We start from the raw sequence: 22,398 nt of genomic DNA on the forward strand, positions 1-22,398 counted from the left end.
AGTCCCCGCTGCCTGGCCCGCCGTAGGCCCTCAGCGCGCATCTGCGGAGCGGGTGCGTGAACCAGCGAATCGGCCGCGCGGGGTGCAGTGCAGCGGGGCCTGGCCGGGGCCCGGAGGCCGCCGCGGGCCGAATCGCGGCGGCGGGCGCGCGCACACGACTGCGGCGGCCGCCTGGCCCCGCCCGCTTCCCCGCGCAGTCGCCGGCCGTCGCCTCCCGGGGTTGCGGCGAGGCGGGTCCTCGAGTGGCACGGCCCTGCGCGCTCCCTGCACCCTCCCGAGCTGCGCCAGCCCCGGAAACTGAAACCAAAGCCCGGCCCTGCTTTCCGCGGGCCTGCTGGCCGCCTGCACCGAGGGCCGCGCTCGCCCGGCCGCACAGCCCAGAGCCGCGCGCACCAGCCCGGAGGCTCCGGGAGCTGGGCGCGGGGAGCGCGCGGACCGCGAGGGTCCCGGGGCTTCCGGCCGCTGCTGCTCGCCCCCTGCGCTTGGAAGCCGCGCGCAGAATGGGCAGGTGCGGCTTCTACACGGCGGGGACGCTGTCCCTGCTGCTGCTGGTGACCAGCGTCACGCTGCTAGTGGCCCGTGTCTTCCAGAAGGCCGTGGACCAGGCCGTCCAGAAGGTGAGGTAGGGCGGGCGGCGCGTGCACGCGCGTGGGGTGTTCTGTTTGTGTGTGTTGGGGCTGTGTGTGCTGTGAATGGGCAGGGTGTGTGTGTGTGTGTGTAGATCGGTGTGTGTTGTGTGTGTTGGGAGCTCTGCGTGTGTTGGGGGAGGGGCTCTCCAGCCCACCCCGTCGGGAGGAGACCAGCACGTGGGCAGATACCTCCATTCTCCCTGGAATTCCTGGGCCTGGCAAGCATGGTTCCCTTTATCATAACAAAAGTCTGGGTCCTGCCTAAGGAGACTTCTGTTCCTTTGCTTGAGGCTCTCCCCACCCCCTCCCTGCGAGAGCCCAAGACCCCTCCCACTGGAGGAAGAGAGAACAGAATGAAAGACTGCACAGAAGCGGCAGACGGGCAGACGCTGCTGGTCCCCGGCTTGGCCTTTGAGGCGGGGCGGGAGGTGTGTGGTCTGCGGGTGTCGGGGTGCCCCTGGGCCAGGCCCCCGAGCTACCCAGCGTCTCCGCCGCTTGATGTCTTGAGTCCGCGGCGTGTGGCGTTGTCTCCCCGTAGAGACTAGCTTCCAGACTCCCGTTGAGTTTCCTCTGTGAGCGCCCCTCATTCCAGGAGGCTTCCCCTGTTTTGACGTTACCTTTGCTCCTTCTGCCCTTTCACCCACTTCCGCCGAGCTGTGTGGAAACAGGAACAAGGGAGAGTTACTGGGATCAGCTTTTCCTAAAACAAGAAAACATCAGGGGAGCAGCCTTTCTCCTTAGCGCCATCACCCGCTGTGGCTGCACTGCCCAGGCCTAGGCAGTTGGAGTCCCCACGCCCGCCCGTCTGTCTTATCCAGGGAATGGACGCTTCCAGAAGTTATCAGTTATTTGCAATCAGGCAGTTAAAGCAACTTAAAAAAAAAAAAGCAGTGAGGCATAATTAAACTTTGCCAAGGGCAGACAAGACCCTCTGTCCCAGCTTCTCAAAGACCACTGTTTCCCCCTGAGCAAAAAAAAACTGAATCCTTTTTCCATGCCTGCACAGGCAAATCCCTGGGGAGGTTTGTTGGAGGTGGGAACTCTTGCTTTGAGTGACTGCAGTTAAGCAATTCAGTTCCAATGAATGCGTGGGTTTTGGTGGGGGGCTTAGGAAGGCTGTTTCTGGGGGAACCCTGTAGGATGAGGGACCCTCCCAGTGGCTCTGGTGGAGCCGACCCGAGGTCCTCTGGGGGTCTCCATTGTATCAGCCGAGGGACTGGTGTGTGGCAGTGTGGCTGAGGCCTGAGTTTCCAAGAGGTTTTCTCTGTGAGGACTTAACTGTGAGAGGCCGTGGATTTGCGGAACTGTCCCCACTCCTGCTAAGGAGCAGGGCCAGTGTGATGGTTGAAAAGAAAGGACAGCTATGTCATCTGGTCAGATCTGGGAATAATTGTCAGCTGGCCTGAGAGCGCTGGTTTCTGTTTTTCCTGGACAAGCTGGAGGGTGGTAGCCAGCAGCCCAGTAGGAGAGAGCAGGGACTTTGCAGGTGAATCTGTTGGGAGTAAAGCCCAGCTGCCCAGGGTCAGCTGGTCACTTCACCTTTGTGGCGTTCCCACTTGCCAATGGGACAGTAGCGACTGATGTATCTAGGGAGGTGTAAGAGTTACCTGAGGGGCCGGTGCTGTGGTGTAGCAGGTAAAGCCTCCACCTGCAGTGCTGGCATCCCACCCATATGGTCACCTGTTCGAGTCCCGGCTGTTTCACTTCCGATCCAGCTCTTTCTATGGCCTGGGAAAGCAGAAGGAGATGGCCCAAGTCCTTGGACCCCTGTACCCACGTGGGAGACCCAGAAGAAGCTCATGGCTCCTGGCTTCGGATCAGCTCAGCTCTGGCTGTTTCAGCCATCTGGGGAGTGAACCAGCGGATGGAAGTGCGCTTGCTTGCTCTCTCTCTCTGACTCTGCCTTTCAAATAAATAAATAAATCGTTAAAAAAAAAAAAAAAAAAGAGTTGCCCGGGACAGTGGGTATGATTGTCCTGGGATGTAGTTAGAAACCACATGAAGATTTAGCACGCACTCTCTATTCTGATCCTAGCCTCATCGCTCACAAGCTTTTTGACTTCGGGCAAGTAGTTATGTGACTTCGCCAAGCCTTGATTTCATTGCTTGCAAAAGTGGGCAAATGAGACATTAGCTCCTTGGGCACTGCGGTGGTATTTGCCTGGCACAGGCCCTTTGAAGCCTCCTACCTGATTCTGGATCCAAATTGCTTTTACCTTAGGAAGAGCCCTTCAGATTCTGTGCATCCTGGTTTTGCTTCTTCCTGGGGTAAGTGTAGAGCCCCTGCCTTCCTGCCAGTAATATTGCTGAGGAATAAGTCGTTCCTACATTGACTTTAATACTCTGATACTGCCAGGTCTTCAGTCTTTTCACTTGAAGATCGTCCGTGTCCAGGCTTGTCTGCATCAGAAAGAGGAGCAGGAAGAGGCAGGAGACTCACATGCGTAGGTTGAGCTAATTCCAGGAAGCTTAGTAAAAGAATTCTGTCGCAAGCATTGGTCTCAAGGAATGGTTCTTCTTGAGCCCTGGTGACCAGGGGTGAGGGAAGAGACTTTTATTTGGACCCGTGATTACAGTGGAGGGCGCCGAGACCCTCTGTTCCCATTCTTGGTCTCCCTGGTGACTGCCTGGTGTTGAGCAAGCCCTGTCATTGTTTCTGCTTGGATTTTCTCATCTGCAAAAGTGCCGCAGTAGGACCTTCCTCTTCTGCCCGCACCCACTTCCTGGGGATACTGTGGACATTCCTAAGGCTTTCTCTGGCCAGTGTTGGGGTCTCTGAAGGCAGAGCTGCTCAGGGCCCCAGTAGTCCATTCTCTTCCCCATAGCCTGGAAGGACAGGAGTCTCTGTTGCAGTCCTTTTGCTCAGCCAGCCTCTCCCTCTGGCGGCTAGCACCATGCCTGCTGCGCTGTGAATGGATGCCTGCTAACTCAACTTTCTATCGTTGTGCTGGAGAATCCTCAGAACCACGTCCTGCTGCCTCCAAAGGCTTGTTAAGCTAAGCGAGCTGAGGTGCAAGTAATTTCACCATCCAAGCCTCGGTTTTCTCATTTGGAAAATGGGCATCGTAGAAATAAGCAAAAGATAAAATGATGGCCATAAAGCACCTAGCACAGGGCCTTGTGCAAGGCCCACAGGTCAACCCTTGTTCTTGCCTTTAGCTGTTATCTTCTCCTCTGTGAATTGAAGCACATATAAGAGCCCCTTTCCTTGTAGTTCTAAGCTGGTGACATTCTGTGACACAAACACAGCAATCTTTGTTTAAGAGCAGCAACCTGGAGCCGGTGTTTTGGCACAGGGCATCCAGCTGCAGCTTGCAACACCAGCATCCCATTGTCATTGCCGGTGTGAGTCCCGCTTCACATCCAGCTCCCTGCTAATGTGCCTGACAGAAGACAGTGGATGGCAGCCCAAGTATTTGGACTCCTGCCACCACATGGGAGGTAGATTTCCTGGCTCCTGGCTTCAGCCTGGCCCAGACCAGCAGATAGAAGATCTCTGTCTCTCTTTCTCTCTCTTCCTTTCAAATAAGTTAGAGAGAGAGAGAGAGAGAGAGCAAGGGAGCAGTCATGTAGCTTGGGATGTGAAATCCGCCCACCTGACCCTTGCAGCCTTGCTCGCAGTCTGCACACCTCCCAGAAATGGGGATGCAGAACTGGCCACAGCCTGGGCTGGCTGGCAAGGGAGCCGTGGGAGGGAAGGAGTCTGTCCCCGCTCTTCCTCCTCACAGCCGCACACAGAGCTGCAGCCGTGCGTCTCAGGGAAGATAGCAGGATGGATCCAGCTATCCTCGCCTGGGCCCCAGGCCCTGGGCACGTGACTGCCAGCTGTGGGAGCTAGGCAGCTTCAGAGCTGTTCCGCCAGTGCCTTGAGAAGTAACAGCAAATCACTGATGACTTATCCAAGTAGCCTTGCCTGGGCTATTGTTAAATTTTTACTTATCTCTCAACCACTGGTTTACTCCCCCAAATACCTGCAGCAACGGGAACTGGGCAGTGCCAGAGCTGAACCCCAGGAACTGGGAACTCCACTCCAGTCTCTCTGTGGGTGTCAGTGACCCACTTGGTTGAGCCATCACCACGGCCTCCCAGTGTTCACCTTTGCAGGAAGCTGGAGTCAAGGGCAGAGCAGGAATCCAACCCAGGCACTCCGGTGTGGGACACGAGTGTCCTCACTAGCATCATCCTAACCCGCTGGACCAAAAGCCTTCTCCTGGAGCTGCCGCCTTCTGTTTTTTAACGATGTATTCATTTATTTAAAAGGCAGAGTTAGAGAGAAGCAGAGGCAGAGAGAGAGAGAGAGAGAGAGAGAGAGAGAGAGAGAGAGAAAGGTCTTCATCTACTGGTTCACTCCCCAAATGGCTGCAATGGCCAGAGCTGGGCTGATCCAAAGCCAGGAGTTTCTTCTGGGTCTCCTATACAGGTGCAGAAGCCCAAGACTTGGGCCATCTTCCACTGCTTTCCCAGGCCCATTAGCAGGGAGCTGTATTGGAAGTGGAACAGCCAGGACTGAACCCAGCATCCGTATGGGATGCCGGCACTGCAGGCAGTGGCCTTATCCATTACGCCACAGTACCGGCCCCCTGAAGCCTTCTTGATTAAGGTAAAATAAAGCTTCTTTGCTGCATAAGGATGGTCAGCTCTGTGAAACCTCAAAGGATCCCTTCCTGTGTATCCCCCTCATCTCCTACTATGCCTCTATTCATAGTTAAGAAGCGTAGAATCTTGGTCTGGTTTTTCTTCTTAGCCATCGCTGAATCTGTCATTTGACAGCCCAGGGAAAAGACTGTGGGAAAGTGACTTAGCTACAGCTAAACTGAGAGGGAGGGATGGGGTCAGGTCTCCCAGTACTGAGCCTGTCCCACATCACAAGGGTGACCGTACCTCCCAGTTGTCTGGTTTGGGCTGGAAATCCTGCGGCCACCTGCTAGCCATGGACATCACATTGTCTTAATGCACCACACCGTGCCCCGCTTCTCAGCACAAGGGAGGAGCAGTGCTCGCCTGCAAGCCAGCCCAAGCAGCATAGGATTGTTTTTCCTTCTTGTAAAGCTGGAAGAGGAAACGCAGAAATCTGAGAGCTGGGAGAGGAAACGCAGAGATCTGAGAGCTGGGAGAGGAAACGCAGAGATCTGAGAGTGAGAAGCTCCGTGCAGTGAGACCTCAGAGTAGGGCAGAAACTGCTGAGTCAGCAGGGCTCCGGGCTTTCTCTGCGCCTCCCCTGTTTGTTCTGCCTCTCCTACCAATCAGCTTCCTCTCTTTACCACCCTGGCCTGGCTGTTCACCCAAGGGATTCCCCAGCCCCACCCCTGCGTGACTTGCCCAGCTGCTGAGCCGCTCGCTCGTGACACATAACAGGGTGATGCCGTTGACTCAGCACCTGCAGAAGGGCTGGGGCACGGTAAACAGGGCTGTATCATGTGTTTTCTTGCTGGAAGCTTTAACTCCTGAGCACAATTAGCCAGCTCCTCCCTGGCTCTTAGAAACAGTCATGTGATACCAAAATCATATTAGGTTTCCTTTAACCTCTTCCTCATCCTCATTGTCTGTGACTACATTCATTACTGATGGCTAAGACGATAGACCAGTGGCTCTCAGCCTGCTCTGTAGACTCCAGGGAGGTGCATCAAAGTCACTTATGGAGATTTAGAAAATACCAGAGTCCACCCCAGACCTGATGAGTGAGACTCACTGGGAACAGGACCCTGGCTAGAGAGCTAACCATGAACTTCATTAATGGTTTGGGGAGTGGATTTTTTTAAAATATTCATTTATTTTATTTGAAGGAGTTGCACAGTAAGAGGGAGACAAAGAGAAAGAGATGTCTTCTGTCCCCTAGTTCACTCCCCAGATAGCTACAACAGCCAGGCCTGGGCCAGACCAAAGCCAAGAGCTTCATCCAGGTCTCCCACATGGGTGGCAGGAGCCCAAACACTTGGGCCATCTTCGACTGCTTTTCCCAGGCCATTAGCAGGAAGCTAGATCAGAAGTGGAGCAGCCGGGACACGAACTGGCACCCATATGGGTTGTCAGCATCACAGGAGTTGGCTTTACCTGCTACACCACAATACTGGCCCTGAGATAGTGATTATTTTATCCCATGTCTTCATTCCTTAAGGTGGTAGTTTTGGTTGAGGATGTCACTACTAGTAGTTACTATTGATCTGCAGATATCCATTAAAGGAAAGGTGGGTGGGGGAAGGGAAGGGTCTTACCTGTGGAAACCATTTTGCTTTATTGTTTAATAAAGTACAAGCTTTCATCTGTGAGGCTACAGCCGAGGGGCCGTCTGTTCTCCCAGACATTTGCTTGTGTCTCTGGGAAGACTCAGCAGGTGGAATTACAAACTCATTAATGGAAACAGAAGATGTTGGCCCAGTGACGAGACATTTATAGCTCACATCACCGAGATATCTAGTGCAGATAGGTGATATACTAAGGAAGGCACTGTTCTATTTTATTTTTTTTTTCCTTTTAGAGGCAGAGATGTCAGAGAGGAGTCCTCATGCTGGTTCACTCCCCAGATGTCTGCTGTACACAGGACTGGACTGGGGCAGGAGCCAGGAGCTGAGATATGATCCAGCTCTCCTCCGTGGGAGGCAGGAACCCAAGCACTTAAGCCATCACCCCCACCTCCCAAGGTCCACACTGGCAGGAAGGTGAAGTCAGGAGCTGCATCCAGGAATCAAACCCGTGTCTTCTGATGTGGGACATGGGTGTCCTAACCACTAGGCTAAACGAGCACAAAGAGAGACCATTTTTTAAAAATCAAAGCTGGTCACTAGTCAGAAGCAATGAAGGGTACAAGTGCTTAGCCTGCTGGTCAGGATACCGGTGTCCCACAGCAGAGTGTCTGGGTTTGATTCCCGGCTCTGGCTCTTTCTTGACCCCAGCTTCCTGCCAATGCAGACCCTGGGAGACAGTGGTGATGGCTCCTGCCACCCCTTCGGGAAATGCAGATTTGTTCCTTTCTGCCAGCTTCAGTCTGGCACAGCCTGGACCATTTGGGGCATTTGGGAGTCAAATAGATGAGAATACTCTTTCTTTCTCAAATAAATAAAAGTTTTAAAAGAAGGCAGCTAAGGAAAAATAAAGGTTACTTTAGGTGTTTGCTTTCTATCTCTAGAAACACCTGTAGTGTATGCTCTGGCACTCATTTGTTTTTTGTTTTTGTTTTTAAGATTTATTTATTTATTTGAAAGGCAGAGTTACAGAGAGGCAGAGGCAGAAAGAGAGAGGTCTTCCATCTGCTGGTTCACTCCCCAGATGGCCACAACGGCCGGAGATTTAGAAAAATCTGCCGGAGCTGCACTGAACCGAAACCAGGAATTAGGAGCTTCTTCTGGGTCTCCCATGCAGGTACAGGGGCCCAAGGACTTGGGCCATCCTCCACTGCTTTCCCAGGCCATAGCAGAGAGCTGGATTGGAAGAGGAGCAGTGGGACTCAAATCAGCACCCATATGGGATCCCTGCACTGCAGGCAGTGGCTTTACCTGCTATGCCACAGCACTAGTCCTTCATTTTTTTTTTTTTTAATTTATTTATGGGACCAGTGTTGTGGCACAGCAGGTTAAAGCCCTGGTGCACAGTGTCAGCATCCCATATGGGTGCTGGTTGCTCTACTTCTGATCCAGCTCTCTGCTATGGCCTGGGAAAGAAGTAGAAGATGGCCCAAGTCCTTGGGCCCCTGCACCCATGTGGAAAACCTGGAAGAAGCTCCTGGCTCCTGGCTCCTGGCTTTGGATCAACTCAGCTCCGGCCATCGTGGCCATTTGAGGAGTGAACCAGTAGATGGAAGACCTTTCTCTGTCTCTCTACCTCCATCTGTAATTCTTTCAGATAAATTTTTTTTTTTTTTTTACTTATTTGACAGGTAGAGTTAGACAGTGAGAAAGAGAGACAGAGAGAAAGGTCTTCCTTCTGTTGGTTCACTCCCCAAATGGGTGCTACAGCCTGCACTGCGCCGATCCGAAGCCAGGAGCCAGGTACTTCCTTCTGGTTTCCCATGCGGGTGCAGGAGCCCAATCACTTGGGCCATCCTCCACTGCCTTCCCGGGCCACAGCAGAGAGCTGGGAGTGGAGCAGCCAGGACTGGAACCAGCATCCATATGGGATGCCGGCATCACAGGTGGCAGCTTTGCCACAATGCTGGCCCCTGTTATCTAATGTTTTTAAGCCACCAGTATTTTGTTTGGTATGTTATTCATTTACTCTTTTTTTTTTTTTTTTTTTTTTATTTTTTTTTTGACAGGCAGAGTGGACAGTGAGAGAGAGAGAGACAGAGAGAAAGGTCTTCCTTTGCCGTTGGTTCACCCTCCAATGGCTGCCGCGGCTGGCGCGCTGCGGCCGGCGCACCGCGCTGATCCGATGGCAGGAGCCAGGAGCCAGGTGCTTTTCCTGGTCTCCCATGGGGTGCAGGGCCCAAGCACCTGGGCCATCCTCCACTGCACTCCCTGGCCACAGCAGAGGGCTGGCCTGGAAGAGGGGCCACCGGGACAGAATCCGGCGCCCCGACCGGGACTAGAACCCGGTGTGCCGGCGCCGCTAGGCGGAGGATTAGCCTATTGAGCCGCGGCGCCGGCCATTATTCATTTACTCTTTATTGCACCGTGAGGCCAGTGCTAAAAACAATAGCTTGCATAACTAGTACTCAAACAGTATTTTACACTTTATGTTTCTGTGCTTGTGCAAACGGTTGAAATCTTTACTTAATATATACTAAATTGATCTTCTGTATGTAAAGATAATTGAAGGCTGGCGCCGCATCTCACTAGGCTAATCCTCCGCCTTGCGGTGCCGGCACACCGGGTTCTAGTCCCGGTCAGGGCACCGGATTCTGTCCCGGTTGCCCCTCTTCCAGGCCAGCTCTCTGCTGTGGCCAGGGAGTGCAGTGGAGGATGGCCCAAGTGCTTGGGCCCTGCACCCCATGGGAGACCAGGATAGGTACCTGGCTTCTGGCTTCGGATCAGCGTGGTATGCCGGCCGCGGCAGCCATTGGAGTGTGAACCAATGGCAAAAGGAAGACCTTTCTCTCTGTCTCTCTCTCTCACTGTCCACTCTGCCTCAAAAAACAAACAAATAAAAAGATAATTGAAAATGAATCTTGATGCAAATGGAATGGGAGAGGGAGTGGGAGATAGGAGGGTTGTGGGTGGGAGGGAAGTTATGGGGGGGAAAGCCATTGTAATCCATCAGCTGTACTTTGGAAATTTATATTTATAAAATAAAAGTTAAAAAAAAAGAAAAATAAAAATAATAGCTTGGGCGATCCATCTTTCCATTTATGCCAATCAAAGTAGAGGAGAACATGTGGGTCTCCTACCTATATCACATGATGATCTTCTAGTGTCGGCCCTGCAAGGATTTCCAGTGCATGCGACGTAATTTAGTATTCCACACTAGCTGGAAAGCTCCTTTGAAGGGAAGGGTCCCCATCACATTTAGTTTTTTATTATCTTCTCATATTGCCCAATGCAATGCCTTACACAAATAATTGGGCAACAGGTATGGCTTGGATGGGTGGTAGGACAGGCCGATGGAGATGGTTTTGGAGGAATGATGCTGACATGTTGGTTAGCTTCATATTTGCCCCACTCCATAGGTGCATGTTTGTCTCATGAACGTTTATATTTCTACAATCTGGAGGATTTACCCAGTGATCCTGACTTCCAGTTTCTCTTGGAACATGTGGCTAGGTCTGCCCCACCATGTCTCCTGTGGCCACAGTCTGCACAGAATAAAGACGGACCATTAGATGGGGTCTGCCTTGGGCTGGTGTCACGAAGTACCATAGACTGTGGTGCTTATAACCAACCCCATGTCTGGGGAGAGCCTGCCTGCCCACATGACCTGGTCATCTCTCAAGGACCTCCTCCACGATGCCATCACCCTGAGGGTGAGGCTCTCAACATTTGAGTTTTAGAGGAACACACACATTCAGACCACAGCCCCGTCAGCTCTATAGGCCCAGTGACAGTGCCCTTTGTCATCATGCTGGCCCTGCCCACTGTCTCTCTTATTATAGAGAAATATCTGTTATCTGACCCTCTTTACCAAGACCAGTGAAAGGAGAGATACCTTGAACAGATCATGTGTTTTAACAAAAGGTGAGCGAGAGCATAGTTCTCTGTAGAAGTGAATTCTGAGGCGTGCATTTGGCACAGTGGCTAAGACACCACTTGCAGTGCCTACTACCCAGGTTGGAGTGCTTGGGTTTGAGTCCTGGCTGTGCTCCCAGTCCCTGCTTCCTGCGAATGCAGACCCTGGGAGGCAGCAGGTAAGGCTCCAGTAGTTGGATCCCTGCCACCCGTGTGGGAAACTTAGATTGAGTTTCTGGTGTCCAGGCTCATCCCCGCCCAGCTTTGGTTGTCGGTGACATCTGGAGAGTGAACGAGTTGATAGAAGATGTCTGTCCCTGCCTCTCTCTCTCTGCCTTTCAAATTAAAAAGAAAATAGTGAGTGAATACTCTTGCTGGGGTGTGACATGCAAACAAGTGTAAAACTCTTGGCTTGTTTCGCTCATTTTCCTTAGCCACTGCACTGGGCCCCTTCAGCCTCTGGGCATCTCTCACTTTCCAGAGAGGGAGGCAGATAGCCATTGCTCCACAACTCCCATATTTTTTTTTTAAAGATTATTATTTGAGAGGCAGAGTTACAGGGAGAGAGAGAGAGAGGGAAAGACAGAGATAAAGAGAGAGAGGTCTTCCATCTGCAGGTTCACTCCCCAAATGGCCACAATGGCTGAAGCAGGGCTGATCTGAAGCCAGGATCCAGGAGCTTCTTCCGGGTCTCCCATGGGGGTGACAGGGGCCCAAGGATTTGGGCCATCCTCTGCTGCTTTCCCAGGTGCATTAGCAGGGAGCTGGATTGGAAGTGGAGCAGCCTGGACTTGAACAAGCACCCCTGTGGGATGCCGGCACCGCAGGTGGAAGTTTAATTTAATATGCCACAGCACTGGCCTGACAAGTCCCATTTTCAACATTTTTTTTTTTTTTTGAGAAAAGCCAGCATACAGCACTTTATTGCAATAATAAAACTCGAAACTCATGTGGTACTGGAGCGAAGTGGGGGCAGCAACAGTTTCTCTCACTAAATCACTACACAGGAGAGCAGAGGGGTGTGAAGGGGGTGGGAGGCAGAGCCGGGAAACCCGAGATCAGCGGAGACAGCCAAGCATCAAACACCAGGAGATGCTGAAGCTGCGATGACCAGCATCACTTTCAAGAGAACACTCAAGGATGTGTCGTGATGGCCGGGCTTTCGCTGGGTGATGGTCTACAAACAGCACCTTCAATTTAAACTTTCAATTAAAAGTTTCTTAAAATTTAGGAAGTGTTGGGAGTCTTGGATAGTTAGGAGATTATAAAAGTTCTGAAAATCCACTAGAAAAACCACAGGATGGAGGGGAAAAGAAAAAGCCAGGTCACAAAGAAGGCTTCAGTGGTCCCTGCTGGCCCAGGGACAGGTACCTGTAGTGTCCAGCGTTGCAGGGAAGTGATCTAGTTTCAGAGGCAGAGGGTTCCGGGGAGGCTGGGCTGGGGCTGTGGAGGCAAAGGCTCTCCCGTCCCCACTTCAGTCTGGGCAGGGCTGTTACTCTACCCGAGGACCTCTCAGCCCTCAGCAGCGTCTCACTTCTGCTGTGGCTTTGCAGTGCCGCAGCAAGACTGTTTAATACATAATAGATACAAATCTCATCCAAAAAATAAAAATAAAATAAAGATTCTTGCAAACCCCGTTCCCCAACACCAATTCCTGTTCTAAAGTGAACCCATCACTTGTGCTGTTAACACCTGACCACATCTTCACTGGAAACCTAGACCCAAGATGGAAACTGAATCTTCACCCCAAAACGAGAACAGAATAAATCGAGTCACTTGAGGTTTATGGCGTATGGTTTAGGTGATCACACATACAAGGGGAAGGGGAAGAGGAAGTAGGGGTGTGAGAAGCAAAGCTGAGTGACAGAACACATTCAGTCGGGCAGATGTTTGTACAGAGGGCATCGTGGAACTGCAGGAAAAGCTCCGGATGGATTCATGTGCACGTGTCTGGAGCACCAGACCCTCCATGGCAGATCCAAGAACAGGGAGCTAAGGGAGGAGGCCATTCCTGTCATTCCAGTTTTAGAAGCTCCACGTCGAAGACGAGAGTGGCATGTGGTGGGATGATGCCCGGGTGCCCAGTGGCACCACAGGCATAGTCTGGGGAGATGGTCAGTTTGGCTCTCTGACCCACACTCATCTGGGCAACCCCTTCTTCCCAGCCTCGGATCACCTCCTGCTTGCCCAGCATAAACTTAAAGGGCTTGTTCCTGTCCCGGGAGGAATCGAATTTCTTTCCATCTTCAAGCATCCCGGTGTAGTGCACCACGCAGGTCTGGCCGCGCTTCGGAAAGGTGCGCCCGTCTCCGGGGCAGATGGTCTCCACCTGCACTCCCATGGCGGCAGCGGACGCTGGGCAGGCGGCGAGGCGGGCAGCGTGGACCGAGAGCAGACCTGGCAGCGGTTCCGCGGCTCTGCTCGGCCCTCCGCACGTCGCCTGCGCACGCGCGCGCCCCCGCACGCCAACATTTATTTCTTAATTGACAAGTATCAATTGTGTGTGTTTCTGGTGCACAGTGTGATATTTTGATAGATGTATGCACACGGAATGGCCCAGTCAAGCTAGTGAACATATCTCATGTGCTTCTCTTTCTTTGTGGTGAGAACACTTAATATCTACTTTGGTGAGTTCAAGTACTGTACACATGAAAAACACCACCAACTATAGTCACCGTGGTGTACAGTTGCTCTCTTGACTCTGTTCCTCCAACTGAAATTTTCTGTCCCCTGAGCAACATCTCCCCAACCCTCTCATCCCTGGAAGGGTATTTTCTTGGAACATTGCACTTCTGATAGTCAACAGTAGTGGAAGGGAAAGGAAACATAGATATAAATGGGTGTATTTCAATGTTGAGAAGTATGACCATGGCCAGACAGATTGTAAAATAATGCAACTGGCTGCAGAAGTCACACATGGAACCTGGCCAGCGTTTTTTCATGGCTGTGTTTCTTATTAATTCCCAGCTTAAAATCCTCTCGCCTACAACCTCAGCCACTGTCCCACCACACGCACGTGTATTTCCTTAATTTCCACCTGGTTCTTATGTGTACGTTTGCATGGTAGCTGTTTGTTCTCCCTCTAGGCCATCAGTGCTCAGCCTTGGCTACACATTTGTGACCATCTAGGAGCTTTGGAGAATACTCTAGCAGGTGTTGTTTGTCCAGGAGGTTTTGGGGGATATCTCTTCACCCATATTGCCCCGCGTGCATTTTGAGGGAGGGCAGCAGCTCATCTGAACTGTCAGGTCCCATTAGAGAAAACTGTGACAGTGGAATTAACAGTAAAAATGAGTTAAACAACAGTGACAGTAAAACAGTGAATGCCAATGTATTTGTTCTGGTATTTAAAAAAAAATGTCCAATGATAAAGGTAGAATTCTCATTTCCTTCAGCTCAGCAGAGAGTAAACGTAAGTCGTAGAAATTACTTATATGTGTTACCATAAGTGTCTAGGTTAGGTTTGTTAAACTTTCAGGAGCAATTTTTAAAACCAAACCAACTAGCATATTGATGTTTGGTGCTTTTTGTTCATTTGTAACCCAACAGGAGTTGCTCATACGCCATCAGGGCAGATTCTCAGAACAGGTGCCTATTCTCTGAGTGGGTTTAGATTGTGAAGGTGCAACATGCACGCCTAAGTTGTGTGTAGTTGTTACATACTCCTCTGATGGCCTTCAGGAACAACCAGCAGTGTGCCCAGTCCTCCAAGTGACCTTCATGGTAGTACTAGTTCCCATTATAGCCTCGTGCAACTCCCCAAGTGCTTATTTTTATCGTTTGGAAGTGGCTCACCCAGGACAGCTGGTTCCGGGACTCTCTTGGTGTTGCCTTTCCTATAGGTCACTGTCAGGCTGGCTTTGAGGAGGTGTGGCTTGTGGCTATAAGTCACATTGGTGCCCAGTGGTCAACATCCAGCTACCCTATGTCTAATCCATTGCTGGGCCAGTGACTCCATGCCCACTGCTACCAGTACAGAGGCCACTGTCAGCCCTGCTCTGGCCATCTGTCTGCTGGACTTTGAGATCAAGACTGGTTGAAGAATTTTTCTACTTTTGTTTTAAAGCAGTCTCAAATAATTAAATCTGACAATATATAGACTTTTTCCTCAAGCCAGTACAGTATAACAGTTATTTACCTAGCATTTCCATTGTTTTAGGTGTTATAGGTAATCTAGAGATGACTTTAAGTATATGGGAGGATGTGTCTAGGTTATATTCAAATACTGCACCATTTTATAGATAAGGGACTTGAACATCCATGGATTCTGGTAACAACCAGGAGTCCTAGAACCAATCACCCTTGGATGTTGGCAACGATTGTACTTAATCTTGCATCATCTGAGAAATGCAAGTTCAAATAACAAGGTGCTATTTTGTTACCATTAAATAGGCAAAGATTTCCATAACGTCTTAAACACCAGTCTTGGTGTGGATATGCTGAGCTGGTTGCTCATACGTGCCTTCTGGAAGCAACTAGGCAGTATCTAAAGTCTCATGAGTTTGTCAAACCTCTGACCCAGTAATTACAATTCTAGGAGTCCAGTCTAAGAAGTTAATTGATGACTTGAGCAAAGATATTCAAGAACATTCACTGCAGGGGTGGGCGTCAGAGGTAAGATGTTGCTTGGGATGCCCACATCCCGTATTGTAGTGCCTGGGTTCCAGTCCTGGCCCTGCTGCTGATTTGAGCTTCCTGACCATGCACACGCTGGGAGGCGGTAGGTGAGGGCTCAAGGTTGGGTCTCTGCCACCCACATGAGAGACTTGGGTTGAGTTCATAGCTCCTAGCTTTGGCCTGGCCCGGTCCCAGCTGTTGCAGGTATTTGGGGAGTGAGCCAGCAGATGGAAGCTCTGTGTTAGTCTCTCTCTCTCTCTCCCTCCCCCTCCCCCTCCCCCTCCCCCGTCTTTCTGCTTCTCAAATAATTTAAAGGCAAATAAAAGAACATTCACTGTAGTACAGAACAACACAAGTGTCCCATAATAAGAGGATCATTAAATGAACTGAGTTAACACTGTTCAATAGATAAGCATACAGACATGTTAAGATAATACTTTCAAAAACTATTAAGGGCCGACACCACAGCTCACTTGGCTAAACTTCTGCTTGCGGCGCCAGCACTCCGGGTTCTAGTCCTGGTTGGGGTGCCGGTTCTGTCCCGGTTGTTCCTCTTCCAGGCCAGCTCTCTGCTGTGGCCTGGGAAGGCAGTGGAGGATGGCCCAGGTCCTTGGGCCCTGCACCCACATGGGAGACCAGGAGAAAGCAACTGGCTCCTGGCTTTGGATCGGCGCAGCGCCCCGGCTGCAACGCATCAGCCGTAGCAGCCACTTGGGGGGGTGAACCAACGGAAAAAGGAAGACCTTTCTCTCTGTCTCTCTTTCTCTCACTGTCTAACTCTGCCTGTCAAAACAAACAAACAAACAAACAAACAAACAAAAACTATTAAGGGGCTAGAGCTATGGCACAGCAGGTTAAAGCCCCAGCCTGCAGTTCTGGCATCCCATCGAACCAGGACTGGTTTGAGTTCTGGCCGTTCTACTTCCGATCCAGCTCTCTGCTATGGCCTGAGAAACAGTGGAGGATGGCCCAAGTCCTTAGGCCCCTGCCACATGGGAGATCAGGAAGAAGCTCCTGGCTCCTGGCTTCAGATTGGCTCAGCTCCAGCCATTGCAGCCATTTTGGGAGGGAACCAGTGGATGGAAGACCTCTCTCTCTCTGTCTCTTTCAAATAAAATAAAATAAAATAAAAATAAATCTTAGAAAACTATTCAGTAGCAAAGACAATTATCTCTAAAAGATGAGTGACAAAAACTTGATATAAAATAATACATACAAAATACATCATTTCAGTTATATATATAATATATATGTATACATACATATATATAACCTATATGTATTCACACATACACACACAGGTAAAAGGCCAGAGTGTGGGGAGCAAACCGGACTAGACTGTTACTGGAATTAAGACTTATTCTATGCATCTGCTCTCCCACAATATGGCGCTGGGAGAGAAGTAAACAGCTTCCGCACAGCTGCCTCCAGTTCAACCAATTAACTGTAGGACTTGCTCCTGATTGGAGAGCAGCGTACTCAGCCGAGTTGGGATTGGCGGAGGAGGACTATAAAGGAGGAGAGAGACGGCATGCACCAGAAACATCTATGGGGAACATCTAAGGGAACCCGTGCAGCCCCCGAGAGACCCGGCCGGCGGTGTGCCGCTCCCCTGCGGAAGTGGGGAATGCGGCCAGGGGGAACTGCCCTTCCACGGAGGTGGAAGGGATAGTAGCCAACCCGGGAAGAACCAGCAGCAAACCCGGGGAGGGCCGAGCAGACGAAAGAACAGCGCAGGGTTCAGTGTCGTTCCCCCACGAAGAGGGGGAGCGACATAATGGTGCCGTGACTCGGATTAGGAAACCTAGCTCGGATAGGAAACCTAGGACGGATAGCAAACTTAAGAGGGAAGAAACGGGAAGAAGTGGGAAATTACCGGAGAGACAGACTAGCAAACAGCCTAGGGAAAAGCCGGACGAAAAGGGTGCCGGAAGAAGCTATTGAAAGCCTAGGCATAGACTCGGATACGGACTACGGGGGGAAGCTGGGAGAAATCTCTAAGGTCGAAAGCGAAAGTGAAAGCTAGAACAAACAGACTCGGACGCGGACTGTGGGGAGAGGCCAGGAGAAATGAGGGAGGAGTATCGTTGGAAGAAAGCTTGGGGAAACATACCGGGTAGAGAAAAATGTTAGGGAAATTGAAGCCGCGGGGGGCAGGCCGAGGCGGAAACGAAAGCCACTTTGGGGTTCTCAAGTTAGCCCGGGAATAGGGGGCGAAAAGTTGAAACTAGAAGCTGAGACGTAAGCCAGGTTGGGATCCGTCTGATTAGCCCGGGGAGCAAAGGACGGGAAGCCAAACCGTGGGGCGGAGACGTACGCTGGGTTGAATTCGCCAGGCTAGCCCGGGGAACTTAGATTGAATCCTAGTGGTGGAGACGCAAGCTACGCTGTGTTACTCGCGGAAGCCGCCGCGTGCAGAGAGAGCACGGGGCGTGAATAGATAAGGGAACGCTGGCGTAGGCCGTGGTTCAGACGCGAAAGGGTTAAGCGTGGAGACCGCGGACCGCGCAAAGCCGGGAAGCCGCGCAGAGAGGCGCGCGGGCTGAAGCGGCGCAGAGCCGGGAACCCGCCGGCGGGGCGAGGTGCCGGAAAGCCGCAGGGATAAGAGAAACAGAAGTTTGGAAGTGAAGTAAAAGAGAAATAGGAATGTTGGCAGACAGAAGTAAAATGGGAGAAATAGAAATGCCCGGAGATAGAGAAATAGAGAAAAATAAGGCCTCCCCTCAACATGCCAATTAGAAGGCTTGGATTCGGTCTGCCTAATCAAGTGAGGCGATGAGCACCTGCGGGCAGCTAGCAGCTTATGAGCTGCAGGTCACCGAAGATAGGCACGAACCAACACTAATAAGTCTCCCCCACAATAAGGCAATGAGAAGGCTTGGATTCGGTTTGCCTGATAGGTTTTGTAAGTCCCCTGCAGGCAGAGCAGAGCATGCGCTGCAGGGCACCGAACACAGGCATGCATCAGCGCCTAAAAACCTCCTCACAATGGCGAAGAGAGGACCCGGATTCGGTTTTCCTGATTGATAGGACTTGTAAGAGCCTGTGGCAACTCTAGCAAGTAGAGCAGAGTGTGTTCCGCGGGACACCGAAGACAGGCGCGTATCAACGCCAAAAATAAAAAGAAAGGGGGATCTGTGGGGAGCAAACCGGACTAGACTGTTACTGGAATTAAGACTTATTCTATGCATCTGCTCTCCCACAATATGGCGCTGGGAGAGAAGTAAACAGCTTCCGCACAGCTGCCTCCAGTTCAACCAATTAACTGTAGGACTTGCTCCTGATTGGAGAGCAGCGTACTCAGCCGAGTTGGGATTGGCGGAGGAGGACTATAAAGGAGGAGAGAGACGGCATGCACCAGAAACATCTATGGGGAACATCTAAGGGAACCCGTGCAGCCCCCGAGAGACCCGGCCGGCGGTGTGCCGCTCCCCTGCGGAAGTGGGGAATGCGGCCAGGGGGAACTGCCCTTCCACGGAGGTGGAAGGGATAGTAGCCAACCCGGGAAGAACCAGCAGCAAACCCGGGGAGGGCCGAGCAGACGAAAGAACAGCGCAGGGTTCAGTGTCGTTCCCCCACGAAGAGGGGGAGCGACACCAGAGGAAATAAACCTATGTACTAATGGTCCTGGTGTGGATTTTGGGGGTGTTTCATTTCCTTTCCTTTGTTTCCAAGTTTGCTATACACAAGGTAGGCCGAGCAGGGAGAGAGCAGAGTAACATTTACCTGTTGAAGGTAACAACTCAGTAGCCTCCCGTGTGAGCACAGGTTGGAAGCAATGCTTGACTTTTTGCTGCACATTTGTAGACTATTTGTCATTTTGGAGGTCTTTTCTAAATCTAGTGTGAATATAGAAATTTCTGGAGACTGATAATTTACTATGAGATGCAAGTATTTTTGCCTTAGGCAACAATGATATTTTCTTGCTCGTGAATCTATGTGACTCTGGTGTCCTTAGCTAAGTTTCTTCTCAAGGTCAGGGCCTATGCCTTTGGGGCCCAGAGAAAGCTCTCAGGATATCCATGTGAGCTGATTGAAGAGTGAGCTGTTCTGTCCAGATTATTCATTTAACTGTTGGTACCGCAGATTCGCCACATCATTTGCTAATCCTTCCATCATTTGTTTTAGTGGTAGAATCACAGTATTGTGTCGGGAAAAAAGTCATCATGTTCTGCTTGCCCACAATTAATGAACACTACCTACAGTCACATTGTGGAATTGACTGGGGCCCTTAGAGTGATCTGTGCTCTAGTGGAAGCAACGCAGCTCAGCTGATGACAAGGTTGGGCTGGTGGCTGCCAGCACCCCCGTGAGCCCTCAGCGAGGGGTCTGTTGTTCCCAGCCATGGCTTTATGCTCAGAAGGCAAAGAGCTCCTTTGACTGGGGCTACTGGCTCCTTGTATCTGGCAGAATGCATGACTTCCTGTGCCAGGCGTTCTCTAGGCCTGAGGTTTTGATTTGCTGGTTTCTAAGCCTGCCTTTGCAGCTCAGGCTCGGGCAGTACACGCTTGAACGCACTGTGTCTGGGGGACAGAAATTAGAAGAGCAAGGAGACTGGCGGTCTCTCCCCAGCCATCCTATGGCGTGGGACTCGGGAGCACCTTTGGGGGCATTGGCGTACCTGCGCTGAGCAGTCACCCTTCGGAAGCTCTGGAGTTCTCCCTTTTCTCAGGTTCCTGACCAGGAGCTGACCATGACCTCACACAGCTGCCCAGGAAGTCCACAAGGGGTCAGAGTCCAGCTCGGTGTTTTGCTTCCGCTTGGCTGTCCCTTGAGGCTGGGCTTGTCAGAGAAGTACAGGGCACCAGGCACACTTGAATCAGACAAACAGCAAATACTATTTTAGTAGGAATGTGTCTCTGTGATATTCGGATTCACTTTGATTTCTTAGTAACACCGTGCCATAGCTACTGCATCTCTCTCTGAAATGCTCTCTGATCATTTGAGTATAAGTTGCCGACTTTATATCACTTTGACCCTAAATCCTTCCACGTGCATCTCGTAAAATTCAAAGCATTTTTGACATAGCCCAGGCAGTATTGGGGACACAGGTATGTTAAAAAGTTGTTTATCTGAAACTCACATGTAACGGGCATCTTGTGTTTTTATTTGGAAAACCTAGTGAATCTCCCCTGGGGAGCAGTGGGTGGCACCTGGACTTGGTTGGAATTGATTGAACTTACTTAGCTTTGTGGCTTGGGCAAGCTGGTGCCACCACTTTACCTGCAGATGGGAATTCTTTGTTAAAACTAGTAATTGTTTATATATTTTATTTTTTTGTAAGGCAAAGAAACAGACGTAACAAAGAGAGATTTCACATCCACTGGTTCACTCCCCGAACTGCCCACAACAGCCAGGGCTGGACCAGGCCAAAGCCAGGAGCCTGGAGCTCAGTCTAGGTCTTCCCTGTGGGTGGCAGGGATCTAACTACTTGAGCCATCGTGGCTGCCTCTCAGGGTCTGCATTACAGGAAGCTGGATCAGAAGCAGAGTGGGGACTTGAACCAGGTCCTCCAATATGAGATGCAGGCGTCCCAAGCAGCATCTTAACGAGCGCACCAAACACCTGCCCCCAAAATGCAGATTCTTATGTTGCACAGTCAGTGTAGAGACTGGAGTGATGTCCACAGAGGCCCTGGGACTCCAGCAGACTTAGAGGAAATCACAGCTGCTGCGCTAATAATGGTCATTGTCCTCTGAGCTGACAGGAGATTAAAATAAAGATGCAACTGTTTTAGCAATGCTGGCAGCTGTATTTACAACTTCCCTCTGTTCTCCCTCTCCCTCTCGTATACACACACACACCCCACAGTCTGCTCTGGGATGTACTGAGTGTTCCCTGGGAGCATCCAACCGTGTGGGCTGGAGGGAGGGAGACACATTCAGGATTAAGAAGCAGCCAGCAACTCTTGGGGGCAAGAGTTGAATGAACTCTAAGGGGTATCTAAGAAGGAGTCTGGACACAGTCGACTCGGCTGGAGAACTGCCGTGGGGGTACAGGCAGACTGGGGGAGCCCGAGGCTGCCGTGGGGGTGCAGGCAGACTGTGGGGGAGCCCGAGGCTGTAACACAGTCTGCCATCTGCTGTGACTGGCACGCTGTCCCCCTGCTGTTGCTGTTCTGGTAGTCTGCTTTTGCTCTGTGTAGTTAAGGAGTCTCCTAATTCGACTAAACGATTATCTACTGAACGCTCATTTTGATGCTGAAAGTTGGCGGAACAGGTTCAAGTGGGACTGCTGACCGTGTCAGCACAGCGGGCTCACCCGCCTTCTGGAAAGGGTTCTGCCCTGCTACCTAGAAACTCTTCCGTCTGTCTTTGGACTAAAGCTGCCTCAGAGCTGGAGGCCAACCAGGCCAGGTAAACCACGTGTTCGCTCACCCTTGCTGGTTGCCTTGGTGTCCATCAACCTGACTTGATTTTCTTTAGTAAGTGAAGTGTCCAGTCCTTCCCCAGTCTGAAGTCTGCACTGGGGTGCTCGTCGGCAGATGCCCTGCCCTCGGCACAGGCCTGCCTCGGGGTCCCCTCTATGGCCCTGCCCACACCTGCTCTTTCCAGCTTGTTCACTCCTCCCCAGAAAACAGAAACTCTTTTTTTTTTTTAGTCTAATAATAACTTTAATTTTGAAGTATTGATAAGATACATTCTTTTTTTGTTTTTTGTCATTTTATTTTTTTAATTGAATGTATACAAATTTCATGTATTTCTTGTATACAGATTTAGGAACATAGATACTTCCCTCCTCCTCCTCCCTCCTGCCCATGCTCCCAACCTTCCGCCTCCTTCCTCTCTGTTTGCTTAACACTGAGACACTTGGAGATCTTACAGCCCGCCCCCCTTTGCAGGAATCCTTTCAGAGTCTGGTTTCAGTCTAACTCTCCCAGCCATTGGACTGCACTGCCTGTGCTCACACAGGGAGGAGGTGCTTTACAAGGGGCTCATTAGGATTATGACAAGCATGAAGTGAGGTTCGGGCTGAGTACTTATCTCAGGACATATCGTTACTCGAGGTGCTGCATAAATGGTGGCTGTGAACTTGGTTTTTACTACTTCCGGTTGGGG

General features: G+C 51.1%; 1 protein-coding gene and 1 pseudogene across 1 annotated transcript in view; one reads left to right on the plus strand and one right to left on the minus strand.

Moving 5' to 3' along the window:
• Nucleotides 1–200: 200 nt before the first annotated feature.
• SCARB2 (scavenger receptor class B member 2) overlaps nucleotides 201–22,398 on the plus strand; it is a 73,064-nt gene continuing 50,866 nt past the window's right edge. The window contains exon 1 of the mRNA XM_002717104.5: nucleotides 201–617. Coding sequence (XP_002717150.1) covers nucleotides 501–617 — 117 coding nt within the window. The 5' untranslated portion in view covers nucleotides 201–500. The remainder of the gene's footprint in view (nucleotides 618–22,398) is intronic.
• LOC138843555 (peptidyl-prolyl cis-trans isomerase FKBP1A pseudogene) lies at nucleotides 12,492–13,184 on the minus strand (annotated as a pseudogene).

The sequence above is a fragment of the Oryctolagus cuniculus genome, chromosome 8 (genome assembly GCF_964237555.1).
Source record: "Oryctolagus cuniculus chromosome 8, mOryCun1.1, whole genome shotgun sequence".
Taxonomy (NCBI): domain Eukaryota; kingdom Metazoa; phylum Chordata; class Mammalia; order Lagomorpha; family Leporidae; genus Oryctolagus; species Oryctolagus cuniculus.